This window comes from Terrapene carolina, unplaced genomic scaffold (genome assembly GCF_002925995.2).
Source record: "Terrapene carolina triunguis isolate 2854851 unplaced genomic scaffold, T_m_triunguis-2.0 Scaffold90, whole genome shotgun sequence".
Classification (NCBI taxonomy): domain Eukaryota; kingdom Metazoa; phylum Chordata; order Testudines; family Emydidae; genus Terrapene; species Terrapene triunguis.
Window position 1 is genome coordinate 2,483,631 of NW_020664441.1, and position 19,707 is coordinate 2,503,337.

General features: G+C 46.5%; 2 protein-coding genes across 2 annotated transcripts; both read right to left on the reverse strand.

The window, feature by feature from the left end:
* Positions 1-823: 823 nt before the first annotated feature.
* LOC112105616 (olfactory receptor 9G4-like) lies at positions 824-1,651 on the reverse strand. The gene has a single exon (XM_026650520.1). It carries the CDS (start codon positions 1,649-1,651, stop codon positions 824-826), a length of 828 nt encoding a protein of 275 aa, XP_026506305.1.
* A 3,959-nt stretch (positions 1,652-5,610) lies between these two features.
* On the reverse strand, positions 5,611-13,338 carry LOC113406323 (membrane-spanning 4-domains subfamily A member 8-like). The gene is made up of 5 exons (XM_026650522.1): positions 13,069-13,338; positions 10,707-10,826; positions 8,679-8,735; positions 7,220-7,330; positions 5,611-5,772 (listed from the first exon to the last, which is right to left on the reverse strand). Exons 1-5 carry the CDS (start codon positions 13,336-13,338, stop codon positions 5,611-5,613), a joined length of 720 nt encoding a protein of 239 aa, XP_026506307.1.
* Positions 13,339-19,707: the final 6,369 nt, after the last annotated feature.

The following is a 19,707-nucleotide window of genomic DNA, read 5'->3' on the forward strand; positions in this document are numbered from 1 at the left end:
TTCCTTGGGTAATCCTTGTGCTTGTGTGCATCTCTTCAATAAGCCATTAACATTGTTTGGCCTTTTTACTGTTGTACCTGAAAGGCTGCTTGTGGGTGTTTTCAACCTTACAACATGTTTCAGTAACACATAGAATCATAGAATATCAGGGTTGGAAGGGACCTCAGGAGGTCATCTAGTCCAACTCCCTGCTCAAAGCAGGACCTAATCCCCAACTAAATCATCCCAGCCAGGGCTTTGTCAAGCCTGACCTTAAAAACCTCTAAGGAAGGAGATTCCACCACCTCCCTAGGTAACCCATTTCAGTGCTTCACCACACTCCTAGTGAAAAAGTTTTTCCTAATATCCAACCTTAACCTCCCCCGCTGTGACTTGAGACCATTACTCATTGTTCTGTCATCAGGTACCACTGAGAACAGTCTAGATCCATCCTCTTTGGAACCCCCTTTCAGGTAGTTGAAAGCAGCTATCAAATCCCACCTCATTCTTCTCTTCTGCAGACTAAACACTCTCAGTTCCCTCAGCCTCTCCTCATAAGTCAGGAATGACAGAACCAAGCAGTTGGACTAGTTGCATCAAGGCATGTTTATTATTCTCTTGTCTCTGTGTTGCTGTCCTACTATTACTTGTTCCATGCTTCTGCTCGTGGCAAGGTGTGGGCTGGGAACTGGGCAAGGAGTTGTCCATGGGAGCACACAGGATGGTAGAGTTCCCACTGCCAGAGACCTAGGGTCGCCAGTTCAGCCTCCTTGACTGGGGCAAGTCCCTCATGCCTAAATCAATAACTAAGGACACTGCAGAGAACTCTGACTCATCTGTGTATTCAGACCCGCCTTTGCTGCCGCCATTCACTTGCATGCTGTGGCTCTCCCAAAGGCTTTCTCAGTGCCTCCTTCACATCCTTGTTGCGCAGGCTGTAGATCACGGGGTTGACCAGAGGGTTGACCACAGTGTAAAACAAAGCACCCACCTTGTCCCACTCTGGAGTATGCTGGGAGCTGGGCCGTGCGTACATGAAAAGGATGGAGCCATAGAAGAGGGTGACAGAGACTAGATGGGCAGAGCAGGTGGAGAAGGCCTTGCGCCAGCCAGTGGCCGAGCGGATGCGAAAGATGGCCACCCCAATGGCTGTGTAGGAGCCCAGGATGAGAGCGGTGGTGGCCACCACGTTGCAGCCGATAACAGTGGCCAGGAAGAACTCATAGACCTGGGTGTCATCACAAGCCATCTTCACCAGTGGTGGTGCATCACAGAAATAGTGATTGATGGTGTTGTCCCCGCAGAAACGCAGGCGGAAGGTATTGCCTGTGTGCATGATGGCGTTGGCAAAGCCAGCTGCATAGGAGCTGGCCACTAGCTGGAAGCAGAGCTTCCTGGGCATGGCGGAGGCATAAAGCAGTGGGTTGCAGATGGCCACATAGCGGTCGTAGGCCATGGCAGCCAGCAGGAAGCACTCACTATAGGCCAAGCCAGCGGAGAAGAAGAACTGGGCAGCACAGCTGGCATAGGACATGACCTTGCTCTTGGTGATGCAGTCAGACAGGATCTGGGGGGTGTAGACTGAGGAGTACCGGATATCCAGGAAGGAGAGGCTGCCCACAGAGAAGTACATGGGAGTGTGTAGGCGCGGGTCCAGGAAGATCAATGTCATAAGTCCCAGATTCCCTGCGAGCGTCAGGCTGTAGGAGATGAGGAAGAGCACAAAGAGGCGCAAGTGGTGTTCTCGTCCATCCTCCCTGTGCAAGGAAAAGGCCTGGGTAGAGACCGTCGAATCGTGGAAGTCAATGAATGGCTACGCAGGTGGTGTCAGAGAGAAGGCTTTGGATTCTTCGCCCATGGGCTGGTGTTCCAAGAAGGAGGAATGCTAGGCAGAGACGGGCTCCACCTAACGAAGAGAGGGAAGAGCATCTTCGCCAGCAGGCTGGCTAACCTAGTGAGGAGGGCTTTAAACTAGGTTCACCGGGGGAAGGAGACCAAAGCCCTGAGGTAAGTGGGGAAATGGGATCCTGGGAGGAAGCACGAGCAGGAGAGCGCAAGAGGGGAGGACTCCTGTCTCATGCTGAGAAAGAGGGACGATCAATGAGTTATCTAAAGTGCCTATACACAAATGCAAGAAGCCTGGGAAACAAGCAGGGAGAACTGGAAGTCCTGGCACAGTCAGGGAACTATGATGCGATTGGAATAACAGAGACTTGGTGGGATAACTCACATGACTGGAGTACTGTCATGGATGGATATAAACTGTTCAGGAAGGACAGGCAGGGCAGAAAAGGTGGGGGAGTTGCGTTGTATGTAAGAGAGGAGTATGACTGCTCAGAGCTCCGGTATGAAACTGCAGAAAAACCTGAGAGTCTCTGGATAAAGTTGAGAAGTGTGAGCAACAAGGGTGATGTCGTGGTTGGAGTCTGCTATAGACCACCAGACCAGCGGGATGAGGTGGATGAGGCTTTCTTCTGGCAACTAGCAGAAGTTGCTAGATCGCAGGCCCTGGTTCTCATGGGAGACTTTAATCACCCTGATATCTGCTGGGAGAGCAATACCGCGGTGCACAGACAATCCAGGAAGTTTTTGGAAAGTGTAGGGGACAATTTCCTGGTGCAAGTGCTGGAAGAACCAACTAGGGGCAGAGCTTTTCTTGACCTGCTGCTCACAAACAGGGAAGAATTAGTAGGGGAAGCAAAAGTGGATGGGAACCTGGGAGGCAGTGACCATGAGATGGTCGAGTTCAGGATCCTGACACAAGGAAGAAAGGAGAGCAGCAGAATACGGACCCTGGACTTCAAAAAACCAGACTTTGACTCCATCAGGGAACAGATGGGCAGGATCCCCTGGGAGAATAACATGAAGGGCAAAGGGGTCCAGGAGAGCTGGCTGTATTTTAAAGAATCCTTATTGCGGTTGCAGGAACAAACCATCCCGATGTGTAGAAAGAATAGTAAATATGGCAGGCGACCAGCTTGGCTAAACAGTGAAATCCTTGCTGATCTTAAACGCAAAAAAGAAGCTTACAAGAAGTGGAAGATTGGACAAATGACCAGGGAGGAGTATAAAAATATTGCTCAGGCATGCAGGAGTGAAATCAGGAAGGCCAAATCACACTTGGCGTTGCAGCTAGCAAGAGATGTTAAGAGTAACAAGAAGGGTTTCTTCAGGTATGTTAGCAACAAGAAGAAAGTCAAGGAAAGTGTGGGCCCCTTGCTGAATGAGGGAGGCAACCTAGTGACTGAGGATGTGGAAAAAGCTAATGTACTCAATGATTTTTTTGCCTCTGTCTTCACGAACAAGGTCAGCTCCCAGACTATTGCACTGAGCAGCACAGTATGGGGAGAAGGTGACCAGCCCTCTGTGGAGAAAGAAGTGGTTCGGGACTATTTAGAAAATCTGGACGTGCACAAGTCCATGGGGCCGGATGCGCTGCATCCGAGGGTGCTAAAGGAGTTGGCGGGTGACATTGCAGAGCCATTAGCCATTATTTTTGAAAACTCATGGCGATCGGGGGAAGTCCCGGATGACTGGAAAAAGCTAATGTAGTGCCCATCTTTAAAAAAGGGAAGAAGGAGGATCCGGGGAACTACAGGCCAGTCAGCCTCACCTCAGTCCCTGGAAAAATCATGGAGCAGGTCCTCAAGGAATCAATTTTGAAGCACTTAGAGGAGAGGAAAGTGATCAGGAACAGTCAGCATGGATTCACCAAGGGCAAGTCATGCCTGACTAGCCTAATTGCCTTCTATGATGAGATAACTGGCTCTGTGGATGAGGGGAAAGCAGTGGATGTGTTATTCCTTGACTTTAGCAAAGCTTTTGATACCACAGTATTCTTGCCGCCAAGTTAAAGTATGGGCTGGATGAATGGACTGTAAGGTGGACAGAAAGCTGGCTAGATCGTCGGGCTCAACGGGTAGTGATCAATGGCTCCATGTCTAGTTGGCAGCTGGTTTCAAGCGGAGTGCCCCAAGGGTCGGTCCTGGGGCCGGTTTTGTTTAATATCTTTATTAATGATCTGGAGGATGGTGTGGACTGCACTCTCAGCAAGTTTGCAGATGACACTAAACTGGGAGGCGTGGTAGATACACTAGAGGGTAGGGATCGGATACAGAGGGACCTAGACAAATGAGAGGATTGGGCCAAAAAAAACCTGATGAGGTTCAACAAGGACAAGTGCAGAGTCCTGCACTTAGGACGGAAGAATCCCATGCACTGCTACAGACTAGGGACCGAATGGCTGGGTAGCAGTTCTGCAGAAAAGGACCTAGGGGTCACAGTGGACGAGAAGCTGGATATGAGTCAACAGTGTGCTCTTGTTGCCAAGAAGGCTAACGGCATTTTGGGCTGTATAAGTAGGGGCATTGCCAGCAGATCGAGGAACACAATCATTCCCCTTTATTCGACATTGATGAGGCCTCATCTGGAATATGTGTCCAGTTTTGGGCCCCACACTACAAGAAGGATGTGGAAAAATTGGAAAGAGTCCAGCGGAGGGCAACAAAAATGATTAGGGGTCTGGAGCACATGACTTATGAGGAGAGGCTGAGGGAACTGGGATTGTTTAGTCTCCAGAAGAGAAGAATGAGGGGGGATTTGATAGCTGCTTTCAACTACCTGAGGGGGGGTTCCGAAGAGGATGAAGCTCGGCTGTTTTCAGTGGTGGCAGATAACAGAACAAGGAGCAATGGTCTCAAGTTGCAGTGGGGGAGGTCTAGGTTGGATATTAGGAAAAACTTTTTCACTAGGAGAGTGGTGAAGCACTGGAATGCGTTACCTAGGGAGGTGGTGGAGTCTCCTTCTTTGGAGGTTTTTAAGGCCTGGCTTGACAAAGCCCTGGCTGGGATGATTTAGTTGGGAATTGGTCCTGCTTTGAGCAGGGGGTTGGACTAGATGACCTCCTGAGGTCCCTTCCAACCCTGATATTCTATGTGGTGGCAGTGAAAACTGGGATTATTTCCCCCTCCCATAAATAAAATTCATTAACTTGGACTGTGGTGCCAGCAGCCTGGTTAGGAATCAGGATAAAAAGGGCCAGAAAATGGGTAATTTCCTCTGCCAAAAATGTCAACAAAAATCTGTCAACCGCCAGAATATTTTGATTCAACGTGCAGCTATGATGTGTCACAACTTCTATTGTCCTCTAAGGGCCATGGTCACTGGCAGGACTATATCTCCCATGATTTACCACTTTCCCTTTGTTGGGGAGAGGAGGGGATGTGTCACAGGGCTCCCGGCAATGGTGCATCATGGGAGATGTAGTCCAGCTAGAGAACGCGGCCCATAGAGGAAAATGGGAGCATGCAGCAGCTGAACTACAACTTCCATCAAGAAGCATGGTGTCACTTTGAATCTAAATAGTTTGTTTTCAGGTGTTCAGTGTTTTGGCAAAATAGCAATGTTTTGTGAAGAAAGCAGGTGCTTTTTGCTGAAATTCTCATTTAGTCAAAACCCCAATTTCCCATCAAGAAAACTATTTGACCAAATTTTCAACCAGCCCAAGTCAGTGCCTGTCACTTTCCCGCATCACATTCTCCCCCCCACCCCAAGACACATTCAGGCCCTTCCCCAGGGATACTCCTCCCATCAGGGTGGGTGCTTCGTTCAGGCAGACATCTTCCCCTCCATTCAACACATGATCTGACTCACGTCCCGTTTGAGAGCTGAAAGACTCACGGTGTTAGGGGTATAGCAGATGGCTAGGCACGCAAAGTACGAGGTTGAGACAGCGATGGAGAACTCCAGGATGGTGAACAAGAGCAGCAAGACTGCGATCCCCTTCGCGGCAACCTGGAGAGCACAAAACCACAGAGGATGCTAATTAATTTTGACTGCTAGAGGTAACACAATGCACAGGGCTGTCGTGAGGTACATAAAACCCCCTCTTTTCCCTCCAAGGGAATGCAGTGGTGAGTCCAATTCTGGGGATGCAGAAATCTGGTCCCAGTTCTTCCCTCCTCCCAGGCACACAGAATTCTCCTCCTCATTGAAACTATTCAGTAGCCCCGGTAATTGTGATGCCTGGAGCCACACCGCTGTCAGGAGATCATAGACTTCTGCTTTCTCTTGGGTCTACAGGAATCAGTGTCCTTGAGATGCAGCCATTTGTGAAGATGGAGGATCATAAAGCCTAGGGGAGGCTGTGTGGCCTAGTGGCTCAAACACTAGACTACAGCTCAGAAGAACTGGGTTCAGTTCTGAGCTCTGCCACTAGCCTGTGTGTGACTTTGGACCAGTGGCTTCACTCCTCAGTGCCCCCATCCATGCAAAGTGGGGTTAAACAGACTTTTGGGTCCAATCCTACTCCTGCTGAAATCAACAGGTGTTATTATTAATTTGTATGTTGAAAGCACCTGAACATAAGAACAGCCATACCAGGTCAGACCAATGGTCCATCTAGCCCAATATCCTGTCTTTTGACAGCAGCCAGGGCCAGATGCTTCAGAGGGAATTAATTGAATGGGATAATTTATTGAGTGATCCATCCTGTTGTTCAGTCCCAGGTTCTGGCAGTTGGAGGTTTGGGGACACCAGATCATGGGATTGTGTCCCTGACCATCGTGGCTAATAGCCATTGATGGACCTACCCTCCAGGAACTTATCTAGTTATTTTTGGAACCCAGTTCACAATATCCCCTGGCAACTAGTTCCACAGGTTGACTGTGTGTTGTGTGAAGAAGTACTTCCTTTTGTTTGTTTTAAACCTGGTGCCCATTCATTTCATTGGGGGAATCCTAGTTCTTGTGTTATGTGAAGAGATAAACAACACTTTCACTTTTTCCACATCAATCATGATTTTATAGACCTCTACCATATTCACCCTTAGTTGTCTCTTTTCCAAGACTGGACAGTCCCAGTCTTTTTACTCTTTCCTCATTTTTGTTACCTGGAAACCCCAGTCATGGACCAGGACCCCTTTGTGCTTGGTGCTGTACAAAACAGAAGAAAAATATGGCCCCCATGCCTGATTTTTGACATTGACAGGAGTTTTGACACTGGCTTTTTCAAGCAGAATCAATAAGACAGTCTGGAGCTGAACACATGGATATTTTCTACCCTGGGGTCAAAGGCTTGGGACAATTCCAGGCACAAAATTCCAGGTATTTTAAACACAATTGTTAGGGATGGTCCAGGTAGACTTAACTCTGCTTCAGCGCAGGGGATGGACTGGACGACCTCTTGAGGTCCCTTCCAGCCTTATACTTCTATGATTCTATGGCAGAGTCTGGTCACTTACCAACCCAAAAGAGCTGTAATTTGCATTAATAATCAGCTCCGTTAGAAAGAGAATGATCCCAATGGCTGAGAAGATGGCGCTAGTGATGTTCATTCCCAGGCTGCCTCTCACCTGAAAGACACATGTGGAGGGTCAAGCTGTGTGTAGGTAGAGAATAGGTTTTGTTAAAGTAAGAACCAGCTCATCTATGTGTTCTGGGAATGCTCCTACACTTGTATGTTTTGGGCAGAACTTAATTACAGAGTTAGTTTTTCTTATCAAATAAAATTGTATTACAAGCCAAAAATGTAATTTTAAACCTAATGGATGTTAGCTGGAAACTGAATAAATCTGAAACGCTTTGGCTAAGCAGAGCACTAGTAAATGCTAAGAGACCAGTACTACAAGCATGGAAATCCAAAGAGTGACCAACAATTGAAGACTGGAGCATAGCTATCGTAAGTGTGGCCACCATGGAAAGACGTGTGTACTGTAACAGACATACCCCCCAAAATTCTCAGAGATATGAGATGCTCTCCTGGAAGTATCTGAATGATCCTATTAAATTGAATGGCTCCCTTACTTCCCCCTCCTCTTTACACATTTCATTTCCTCTGCATCTGTATCCCCTCCTCTGAACTTTGCTTCTATTCTTTAGGTTAACTTAATAATTTTGCTTTAACTAGTTGGATTTTTATAAACAAATTTTGTTTGTTTGTAAAATGTGTAATACAAATAATTGATTTATATTTTAACCATTCATGTCATATATATACATATACTTAATTAAATGTTACAAGTACACCTAAGATTAGGTAGGAAATGGTTACTATATTATGAGAAGTTTATATATATAATTTGTTTTTTCTGTATATATATATTTTGAAAAAAATTAATCAAAATTTAATAGAAAAAAGATAATATCCAGCCCTGAATGTTTACACTCAACTCAAACCTTGCACTTCTTTGGGAAAGTTAGATAAGCCCGGCTGACTCTTATTATGAGAACAGCTTGAGGTTCCAATCGAGACTGGCTCTTCATTGTGCCAGGTGCTGTACATATACAGTCCCTGCCCCCAACCGCTTATGATCTAAACACACAAGAGGGATAATGAAACACAGAGAGGTGAAGAGACTTGCCCAAGGTTACCGGCAGAGTGAGAAATCAACTCAGCTCTACTGGCTCTCAGTTCAGCACCATTAAGAATATAGAGGCAGACAGCAGGGAGTGATTTAAAGTATCCCCATGTCTCCTCCAGCTCCCTATTTGTCTCTTCTGTCTTCCTCTCCAACACAAGTTCTAAGAGAAGTTGGTCCAATGAACGATATTACCTCCCCCACCTTCTCCCTCTCCAATATTCGTTCCCCATGTTCTTGATCAACAAGCTCTCTGCTCTTTCCCATCAGCCATTCTTCCTGGATAGTGTCCGGAGTCTCCCCCACATTACAGAAGAGGAGGAAACATTATCTAGATACTCACTGGACAGGTATTTTGATGATTCTCAGCTGCAACTGAGAGGGATCCAGAAATGACGAACTGCCCAGGAAAGAGAAAACCATCATTCACGTTTCACACTTACAAGAAATATCTGTCCTCCAAGACAAGCTGTATGTGATGGAAACAAGGGCAAAGAATGACACTTCCCTCAGCAGGGCCAGTCATAATAATTATACCTAGTGCTTAGAGAGCACTTTCCATCTAATAATACTGCCATCCATGTTCAATTCAATCCTCTCAGTTAAGGTGACACCCACACCTTAAGCCTTCCCCACAGATTCTCCTCCTCCTCTCTTCTTCTGAGTTCTACTCTTCTGTCCATAAGTAGAGCAATGACTACTGGATGGTCCTGAGAAGAGCTCAGAAAGTCACCAGGTTCCTCACCCCACCTTCCACCCAGTGCAGCTGTGCCATCCACCGCCTACGTGTCTACCTCTGGAGATTGTACAGTACTCCTATCACCATGGTAGGGGGGAGGGATAGCTCAGTGGTTTGAGCATTGGCCTGCTAAACCTAGGGTTGTGAGTTCAATCCTTGAGGGGACCACTTAGGGATCTAGGGCAAAATCAGTACTTGGTCCTGCTAGTGAAGGCAGGGGGGTGGACTCAATGACCTTTCAAGGTCCCTTCCAGTTCTAGGAGATGGGATATCTCCATTAATTATTATTATGGTATCTGAGCATCTCCACATCTTAAGCCTGACCTGCAGCATCCTCTTCTGTTCCAGTGCTGTCCTCCCCAGACTCCCAGCTGTGTTAACATGTCTCAGTCCGGACCTGCAGTGACCCCTGCTGTCACCTCCACACTCTGCTTTCTATGGCGGAGCAGTGACCAATTTTTCTTGACAGTTGAACGGTCCTTGGCAGGAGATTTGCTCTTTTTGCTCATCAGCCAAGTTTCTTTCCCCGCTGCCCCATTCAGGGTAGATAAACCCTTACAAAACCTAGTTCAGCCAGGGGACTCCGTAAGGGATGGGGACCTGAGCCTTGACCTCAGCCTAGTAAGCTAGAGGTGCTCAGTCAGTGACCTCACAAAGGCCTGGGCCTTGACATCCGCCAAGCAGGGAAAGGTGCTGAGCCAATGACTTCACGGACGCCTGAGCGCCAACATCGGCCCAGCAAAGGGGCTAAGGCAGGGACTTCACAGCAGCTTGGCCCTTAACACCAGCCCAACAAGACAGTTTTGGTGAAGAAGGTGAGCAGATTTTCAAAATGCCAGGACACTTGAAATGTAGAACAGGCAAGGAGGGTAGCAGGGGTTGTGAAAGTGGCACTCAGGGCTGGTAGCTGGTGGAAGGAACCTGTCTTTAAAGTGCATGGGGTGGGTTTTATTGGGGAACTAAGGTGGCACATGGGGAAGGTTTTTTGAAGCCTGGTCTGGGGCACTGCATGATGCAGGATGAATGATCTGCTGAGCAATGGCAGGAAATGGGTCAGCACATTAGATGGGCCAGTGATCTACCAAGTGACAGCAACAAGCATAGCAGCAGACTAAGAGGCGTGACAGTTTAGATGGACTAACGTTCTACCATATCCCTGACCTGCAGGTAGGTTCCTGAGCTGACCACATGCTGCCTCTTTCCCTTTGTGGGTTAGGTCTGGAACTGAGGTACTAGGTATCTGTTACTTACTGACCATAGCTACAGTCTGTATTGTCTCTTGATACATACAGGAAATTTGAAGTAAAGGAGGAGGAATCAGGAGATCTGGGTTCTATACTCTCTTCTGCCACAATTCAACTGCATTACCTTGGGTGACTCCATTAGATGCCTCAGGTTCCTAATCTGTAAAATGGGGATAATAATATCTAACTCACTAGCATTTTATGAGGCTGAGTTCACTCATGTTTAGAAAGTGCATTACGATCCTGGATGTGTCCCTCTTGCGCTCTGTTTATCTTATGTGTATCAGTACAGTCCTAATAGATGGTTAGAGCATGAATGATAGACAGTGATTGTTTATCCATGTGGCCATGCCATCATTTCATAAATGCTTCCATTTATTTTACTCACAGAAATTCCTCCCCAGAAGGGGTACCCTCCCATAAAAGAGATGGGAGCGTAGGGTCCGATGAAAGCTGCAGAGAGACCCCCAAAGCCAATGTGCATCAGCCCAATCAGGATCTGGATGGCCTGTGGGAAGACAATGGGGTAGGTAGAGGAGCCACCTTGTGTCCTGAGCAGAGCACTGTGTCCTGAGCAGAGCTGATTGGAAATTGGAATTTTCATCCTGTGCGAAATTCTGATCTTTAGACAGTTTTAATCTGAAATCTGAAAACTTTCAGTTTGGAAATGTTTCAACATTTCGTTTCAGGTTGTCAAACCTACTTGAAATATTTAATTTAGGCTTGGTTAACACTGAGCTGAGTCCACCTGAGTCAGTGCATTGCGTTAGGGGAATTGTAGTTGGGGTGCCTCGTGACCCCATTCTCTTCTATGGGCTAGACTTCCTAGCTGGACTACATCTCACATGTGGAATCGTGGGACTCCCATGAGATACCATAGGGGTTCAGTAAAAGAGAAGACCTCAGTGCATCTTGGAAGATGTAGTTTGGAACAGGGAGCCAGTCCTACTGGGAAGAATGAGACCATCTGAACTACAACTTCCTTGAGCCTTTGTAGCAGCTCAGATAGATGCAGTTTAAATGTCAAACTGACCTGACAGAAAACATTTCAGTTCAGTTTGACAAACTGAAGACATTGATTTTGGAAGTCCTAAACAAAAACAATATTTTGTTTAGATTTTCCCAATGGAAAATTTTGATTTTGCAAAAACTACATTTCCTATTGAAAAAATGTCCTACCCCAATGGCCCCCTCAACTGTGATGGGAATCACCACCAAAGAACGAATCAGAGAATCAAATATGTGTAAGTTCGAAAGCTTGGCTCACCAACAGAAGTTGGTCCAATAATAGATATTACCTCACCCAAACTTTGCAACAAGATAGTCCAAACTGGCACGTTTTCAGGACTCTGGTGATCTTAGCTAAAAAAGGTTAAGGGTTCACTTGGTCAAAATTTATAAGTACCTCTGTGGGGAAATAAAATTTAGTAACAGGCTCTTCAATCTAGCAGGCAAAGGTCTAGCAAATCCAATCACTGGAAGTTGAAGCTAGATAAATTTGGACAGGAAATAAGGTGCAAATGTTTAACAGTGAATGCAACTAATTATTGGAACAACTTACCAAGGGTTGTGGTGGATTCTCCATCACTGGCAATTTTTAAGTCATGACTGGATACATTTCTAAAAGATATGCTTGAATTCAAATAGGAATTAATGCAGGGAAGTTCTCTGGTGTGTGATACACAGGAGGTCAGACTAAATGATCCCAGTGGTCCCTACAGGCCTTAAAATCTATTAATCTGTTAACTCTTTTGCCTGTTTATTTTCTTAATTGTAAATAAATGAAGAACCATTGGCGTATCCCTCTAGACCAGGGATCGGCAACCTTTGGCACGTGGCTTGCCAGGGTAAGCACCCTGGCGGGCCGGGCCGGTTTGTTTACCTGCCGCGTCCACAGGTTCAGCTGATCGCGGCTCCCACTGGCTGCAGTTCGCCGTCCCAGGCCAATGGGGGCTGCGGGAAGCAGCGTGGGCTGAGGGATGTGCTGGCCGCCGCTTCCCGCCGCCTCCATTGGCCTGGAGCGGCGAACCGTGGCCACTGGGAGCCGCGATCAGCCGAACCTGCAGATGCAGCAGGTAAACAAACCAGCACGGCTTACCCTGGCGAGCCGCGTGCCAAAGGTTGCCGATCCCTGCTCTAGACTGATTGATAGAAGTTGCACATGGTTGATTTCACTATTAGTTCAAGGCTGAAGGGAATCAGCTCTGAACTGCAGTAACTAGGAGAGGGACCCTGGGTTTGAACTGCTCCTTCTCAGACCAGATCCACGGCCATTGTGAATTAGCACAATGAAGCTACATTGATTTACAGGAGCTGAATTGCAGTCCCTTCCTCTCCAAGATGGCCTCTGCCACCTTGGGGCAGTTTCAATCATTTAGTTACAGAAACAGCTGATTTATAATCCTTTACCCCACTGTTTCTCCGTTGCTCGATTAATCCTTATTTCTCCCTATTTGGGCAGCTAGGAGGATTCACTGTCCCTGGAACTCTGGGTGTATTCTTCTCCTTCCCTTCCCTCACAAAGCAATGAGGTCTCAAGAAGAGGTCAGATCTACCCTGGGTCCCAGAGATTCCAAGTCACTTGATGGTACCGGCTTCTTGGCAACCTTCCCATAAAGCTGTTGATTAAAGTAAAAAAGAAAAGGGTGGAATCTGGAGTTTGCTCATGCTCAGGCCTTCATCCACCTGTCTAGGCCCTTCTGCATTGAAATGACTCATTCTCATGGACTGAGAGCAAAAATCACACTTACCCCCAGGGTCTTAGACTGTGCTTTGAGGAATCTCTCTGTCATCCCCATTTGCCTCAGCTGTGTGACCTGTTCAGCGGGACTCCCAGGGTACACTGACCCAAGAGGTTGGTTCCCAGGGTTCATGACCCTGAACTGCTGAGGCCCACATTGCACCATCTCAGGAGTCTGGGAAATGGCACCAGAGACCCCCTGGCCTTGGTGGATGATGCCAGCGCTGTTTGGGGGCATGAACACAAGCACCCCATTGGCCGTGCTTCCTGGTGCTGCCATGATGGCGAAGATGCTGCAGAAAAGAGTGATTGGCCCAGATTAAGCCATGAGTAATAACATTGGTCCCAAAATTAGGCCATGGGCCATGCTGAGTAGAAATCTTCATTACCTATTGCTCAACCCCTTTGAGTCCCTACCATGAGTTTGTCCTTCGCATGGAGCTATAATTGGAGCACTAGCAACACCCAAAGATAAGAGTTGAGATTTCAAAAGCTGACTGAAGGATTCAGCAACACAATTCCCCTGAATATCAAAAGGGTTTGTGTGGCAAAACCATCTTGCTGGCTTTTAAAATCTCAACCAAGGATTGTCTCCATTCCACCCCTCATTTTCCAGATGCTTTTAACTTTCTGGATCTTTCAGTTTTCGGGATGGAATTTTCCAGAGCTGTGTAATTGATTATCCTAGGGTCAATAGAGGGTGAAATTTACTCAGGTCCTTTGGCACAAAGGCCCTGCTCCTGCTTTCATTGTAGTGAAGGAAACTTTCCCATTAACTTCAAAAGCATGGGATCAGACCCAAAAGCATTTACAAAAGATATGGACAAAAATTTTCCATTAAAACTGTTTTTTAATGGAAAATTGGGTTTTCCATTAAGTAGATATTTGTGTGTGTGTGTGTGGAAAGAGTCTTTTTTTCAGATAACATTTCAAGTTTTTGTCATAAAACTGAAAGCCCTAAACCAGAAATATTGCAATTCAGCTATGCTGCTGTGGTGCCTCACGGGATATGTAGCTCAGTTGCCACATATCACATTACTCCTCTGCAGGCTGATATCCTTGACTGGACTACATCTCCCATCATGCGCCATGGCCAGGGACTCCCATGATGCACTGCCTCCATTTCCAAGAGGCAGGACCATGGTGTGCCATAGGAGATGTTGTCTGACCAGGATTCCTGGCCTACAGAGGAAAAGGGTGGCGATGAGGCACAGGAATTCCTGCATTTCAGCATTTCCAAATCAAAATATTTTTGTATTCAGATTTCCAGTGAAAACTGAATTTTTCGGTGGAAAAAAATCGAGTTTGTCACCTGGCTCTAGTTAACAACACAAAGGCTAGTTAATAACAATCTCCCAACACTCTAACAGAAAGATGGCTGAAGAGGCACATATGCCTATGTCCCATTTTGTGAGAGATTTACGTTTTTTTCCACATGGCAATTGTACAGCACTAACCCCATAGGGGCCAGTCTTCACAGCGCTCCCAGCTGCTGCTAGATTTGGCATGTTAAGAGGCTCTAGATATTTTTTAAGTGTTAACAAGCACTGAAAAGCAGGTTGAGGTCACAATCTGTAAGTGGGAAGACTATTTCCAAGGGTAGAGGGCTCTTTCATTTGGCAGACAAAAGGCATAACAAGATCCAGTGTTGGAAGCATAAATTCAGGCTAGTGTGAGCAGGAATTAAGGGGCTTGATGCAGAAATCCCTGGGGAGAAGTTCTATGGCCTCTGTTACAGAGGAGATCAAACTAACTGACCTTAATGATCCCTTCCGGCCTTGAAAGCTTTCAATCTAAATGCTGTTCTAACCTATGTGGGTAGTAAGGAGGAAGGAAAAGCTAAAGGGCCATGGGAATAGTCAGGACTGTCTCTTCCTTCCCAGAGATTGTATTCTCGCCAGCCTGTCCCATTTCTGTTTCCCTTTTACTGGCCGGACCAGAGTACTTTGTTCCTTTGCTTGGGGATGTTGTGGGGGTGGGAATGTGGGGATGATAACACTTGTGTCTATGTTTTCAAGAGAGCTGGAGGCACCGACCTTTAGCAGCACCAAGTGCTCACCCCAGATCGAGCTGTGACGTCTCCTGACTAACAGACGATATCAACACCAGTCCGACCTCTGAGCCCTGACTCTTTTACTCACTGGCTAGAGCCATGTAGTGGAGAGTAGCTGACTCATGAAAAGCTTTAGATGAATGCTAGCAAGTTGTGTCACTACTCCACCCTTCCGTAGGAACATTTTCTTGGTGTGGCAGGTGCCACTTGCTCTCACAGGAGCATGCTGTTTGAGTCACAACTTTCTCCTCTCTCCTCTTTCTCCCACTTGTCAGGTAATTCGATCTGCTGCTCTTTGAATTCTGACCTCATTTTCCTACAAGGATCCAGAAAGGATTTCAGGGCATCCTCATGGCCTCCTTTCCCAGTGTGACGTTATTGACATAAACTGGGACCATATAGATCATTGTTGCAACCAAGGTCCTGTAGTGGCACCCAAATCTTGTATAAAGGGGGTCAAATGAGGTGTCTAAGACAAGGTTATGGTTTGCTGGTTATAATTATGCTGTCTATATGTGTGTATCAATTTTGTAGTTGAAGTTATGAATATTGGCTCTATACTGTCTGTATTTCAAACTTATGCTATGCTGCTGGGTGACATCCCAGACAAACTGGTGTTAGCTCTGCCTAGCCTGCTTGATGGCCCATTAAGGACCATCAGCTATACAATGGACCCATTGAGAGAAGGCAAATATGCCTTGAGACTCAGCAAAGTATGCAGGGACTGGCCCATGTGACTCCAGGCTCCATTTTGCTGTAATTTTCCACAGTAAGAACAAAGAGGTGTTCTTACACCTGGAAAAGACTATATAAGGCTGATGCCTCGCCTCCATCTTGTCTTCAATCCTGCTTCATACCTCTGGAGGAACTTTGCTACAAGCCGAAGCTTTGAACAAAGGACTGAGGACCCATCCCAGTGGGGGATGTATTCCAGAGACTTGATTTGAACCTGCAGTTTATTCTATCGCTGCTGCAAGCCTGAACCAAGAACTTTGCCATTACTGTATGTAATTGATTCCATTTAACCAATTCTAACTCTCATCTCTATCTTTTTCCCTTTATGAATAAACCTTTAGATTTTAGATTCTAAAGGATTGGCAACAGCGTGATTTGTGGGAAAGATCTGAGTTGTATATTGACCTGGGTCTGGGGCTTGGTCCTTTGGGATTGAGAGAACCTTTTTTGTGTATATTGGGATATTGGTTTTCATAACCATTTGTCCCCATAACGAGTGGCACTGGTGGTGATACTGGGAAACTGGAGTGTCTAGGAGATTGCTTGTGAGACTTGCGGTTAGCCAGTGGGGTGAGACCGAAGTCCTCTTAGTCTGGCTGGTTTGGTTTGCCTTAGAGGTGGAAAAACCCCAGCCTAGGGCTGTAACTGCCCTGTTTGAGCAATTTGTCCTGAGTTGGCACTCTCAGTTGGGTTCCGCCAGAACCACATCGTCACACCCAGTATGGCCACCGACCTCCAATTTTAGTGGTCACCCAAGGAGACTGTTTGCCGACGCACTTACTCTATCACCGCAGCTGCTCTCCTCCGTCCAGCAGTGTGTGACTCCAAGCCCCACCAGGAAATTCTCACAGGCTCATGCAAAAAGTGTTTTATTAGCATCAGACTTTGAATTCTGCCCTGACGGTCACACTCAGCTCCTCCCTCCTTCTCTGCCCTGTTTTACTGCAGGACTCCAAAGTCCTGTTCCCTTCCCTTATCTGCTTCAGTGTCCTTCATATGCCTTTCCCCAACCCTAATCACCATCCCTTCTGGCTCAGAACATATGGGGGTCCCCATAGGAGCCCACCAACACTGCCCTTTGGCCACTAGGGGCACTTCTGAATGAAATGAGACCCTTCCTTTTCCTGTTTGCTTAGAGCAGTGGTTCCCAAACTTTAACAACCTGTGAACCCCCCTTTCACTAAAATGTCAAGTCTCGTGAACCCCCTCCTAAAAATGAATATTTCCAGGGATTTTCTCCTTTACCTGAGTATAAATTATAAAAGCAGTGATCTTGGAAATATAAAATTTGTTTTTATGACATGCTTATTACACACTATTTATTATTAATTTTTATTTATAATGACATTATTTTTATTACATTATGAAAACGGCAACACTCTTCCAAGATCTCACTTCCGTAGCTTGATTCACTTTGAATAAGCGTGTTATGAGACAAGGCTCCTATGTTTCATCAAGGAGTATCAGAATTGAAACAGCATGAAGGTATTTAAGAAGCCAACTCAAAGAGTTCCTCCTACATAAGCATTCAGGTCTTGAGTAGTCCAGGCAAACAACGCACGTTACAACAAAGCTTAAACTTGTTCTTCATAATAATTTTAAAAACAATACTACCTGCCTATTTAATTTTAAAAACAGCAAAAAATATCCACCTCCCTTTCCATTTCTTATAGGGAGTCTTGAAGTTTAAATCTCCTCAGTATGATAGATATGCTTGCTTTGATCTGCTTAGCTCTTAGAAGTCCAGGGGCTCCAGGCTGCTGACCCCGTGCTGTCCGGGGTCCCTAGGAACAGCTCTGTCCGCCATTAGGGAATTTTTTCCCGAGTACCCCCTGTAACATTTGGTTCACGAACCCCAGTTTGGGAACCACTGGCTTAGAGGGAAGTGCCACAAAAGTAACAAGGGCTCGTTGGACATATTCTGATCAAATTTTTCACCAGTGGAATCTTTTTTTTTTTTTTTTTTTTGTATAAAACTTGCCAGGTAGCACCAGCGTGCTTCAAAATTTGTTGATGTTTGATGGGAAAGCTGAACACAGGGGAAAAAGAGCCTGAAAACAGAAATTTTCACTTTTTTGAAGAAAACTAGGAATTTTCCACTGAAAATTTTGATGTAAATGACCTATTTGTTTGAATGAAATTTTATATGTAAAAAAGCCCATTTTCCAAACAGCTTTAATAATTGCATTCAGTACTTATCTAGTGCTTTACATCTCCAAAATGCTCTCTCTCTCCTTCTGTAGCATCCCCAGGTGCAGCATCTAAGCATGATAAACATTTAGGCCTTGTCTACACTACCGTTTAAGTCGATGTAAGTTTCTTCGCTCAGGGGTGTGAAAAAACCAACGAATGAGTTCCATAAGTTACATCGACATAAAGCGTTGAGGTGGAGTAATTATGCTCTCTTGTTTATTTAATATGCCTTCACCAGACGGGCTAAATGGGTGCCGCTGCATTGATACAACAGTGAAAATTTAGTGCGGTAGTGAAGACAAGCCCTTAGGAACTTCTTATTCAGCATTTACCACTAAGAGAGATGGTGAGGTTCTGTGGTCTTAAATGCCAGCTGGCTCATGATACAGAGCAGCTGAGTGTGAAAGACATGACAAGCCTCTTCCACCCACAGGAACTTACCAGATGCAGGACAAGCTGAGCTGCATGGGGCAGGGGTTGAAGGTAAACCCTGACCCAGGATCCAGCCGTGCTGTATCATTGTATACATAGGCGCCGACTCCGTGGGTGCTCTGGGGCTGGAGCACCCACGGAAAAAAATTGGTGGGTGCTCAGCATCCACCGACAGCTCCCCGTGGCCCCGCCCCGCTCCCCTGCTCCAGCTCACCTCCGCCTCCACCTCCTCCGTGAGCGCGCCACCACGTCCTGCTTCTCCCCCGTCCCTCTCAGCGCTTGCGCCGCGAAACAGCTGATTTGCGGGGCAGGGAGGGAGGGGAGAGGAGGAGGAATGCGGTGCACTTGGGGAAGAGGTGTGGCCGGGGTGGGGATTTGGGCAAGGGATCCAATAGGGGCAGGGAGGGGGCAGAGTTAGGGTGGGGACTTTGGGGATGGGGTTGGCATGGGCCAGGCACGGGGATGGGGTGGAGTCGGGGCGGGGCAGGGAAAGGGGCAGGGGGGCCCGGGCACTCACCGGCGCCGGAGAAAGTTGGCGCCTATGATTGTATACAAACCAGAGCTGTATAAGAAAACTCAGACTGTACATCCCCCATAATCAGGAGACTCACACAGCAAGGGTAGAATATAGATCTCAAGCAAGGAAGAGCCTCTGAAACTGCCTGGGTGTGACAACAAACAGCTCAGCGACAGATGCTACACAGCCTTCCCCAATGCTTGGTTCAAAGGTAGCCAGTGAATAATGAGGAAGAAAGGAATTTAAAGGCTTGTGTGATAAATAAAGGGGGGGGGAGCAGCTCCCTTTTATGGACACCCAGCCAGCCAGTTAGCTATAAAATCCCTCTTAGTAGCTGTTCTCTACTTGTTTTACCTGTAAAGGGTTAAAAGTCTCACTGCTATGCATAGATAAAAGGAAGTGAGTGGGCACCTGACCAAAAGAGCCAATAGGGAGGCTAGAACTTTTTTAAATTGAGAAAAAACTTCCCCTTTGTCTGTCTGTGGTTGTTCTCCTGGGAAGAGGGGGACAGAGCAGCGATGCTGTAAAAAGCTTGGGGCCATGTATGAAAAATCATCAGTATCATACCTAGAAACTACTCATTTGAAGCCCCAAATACGTAAGTAGATCAGGAAATGTCTAGGAACACAGGATTAGGTTTATCCCTTTTATTTCTTTATGGCTTGTGGATTCCTCTGTGCTAACCCCTGTGCTTTTGTTTTGCTTGTAACCTTTAAGTT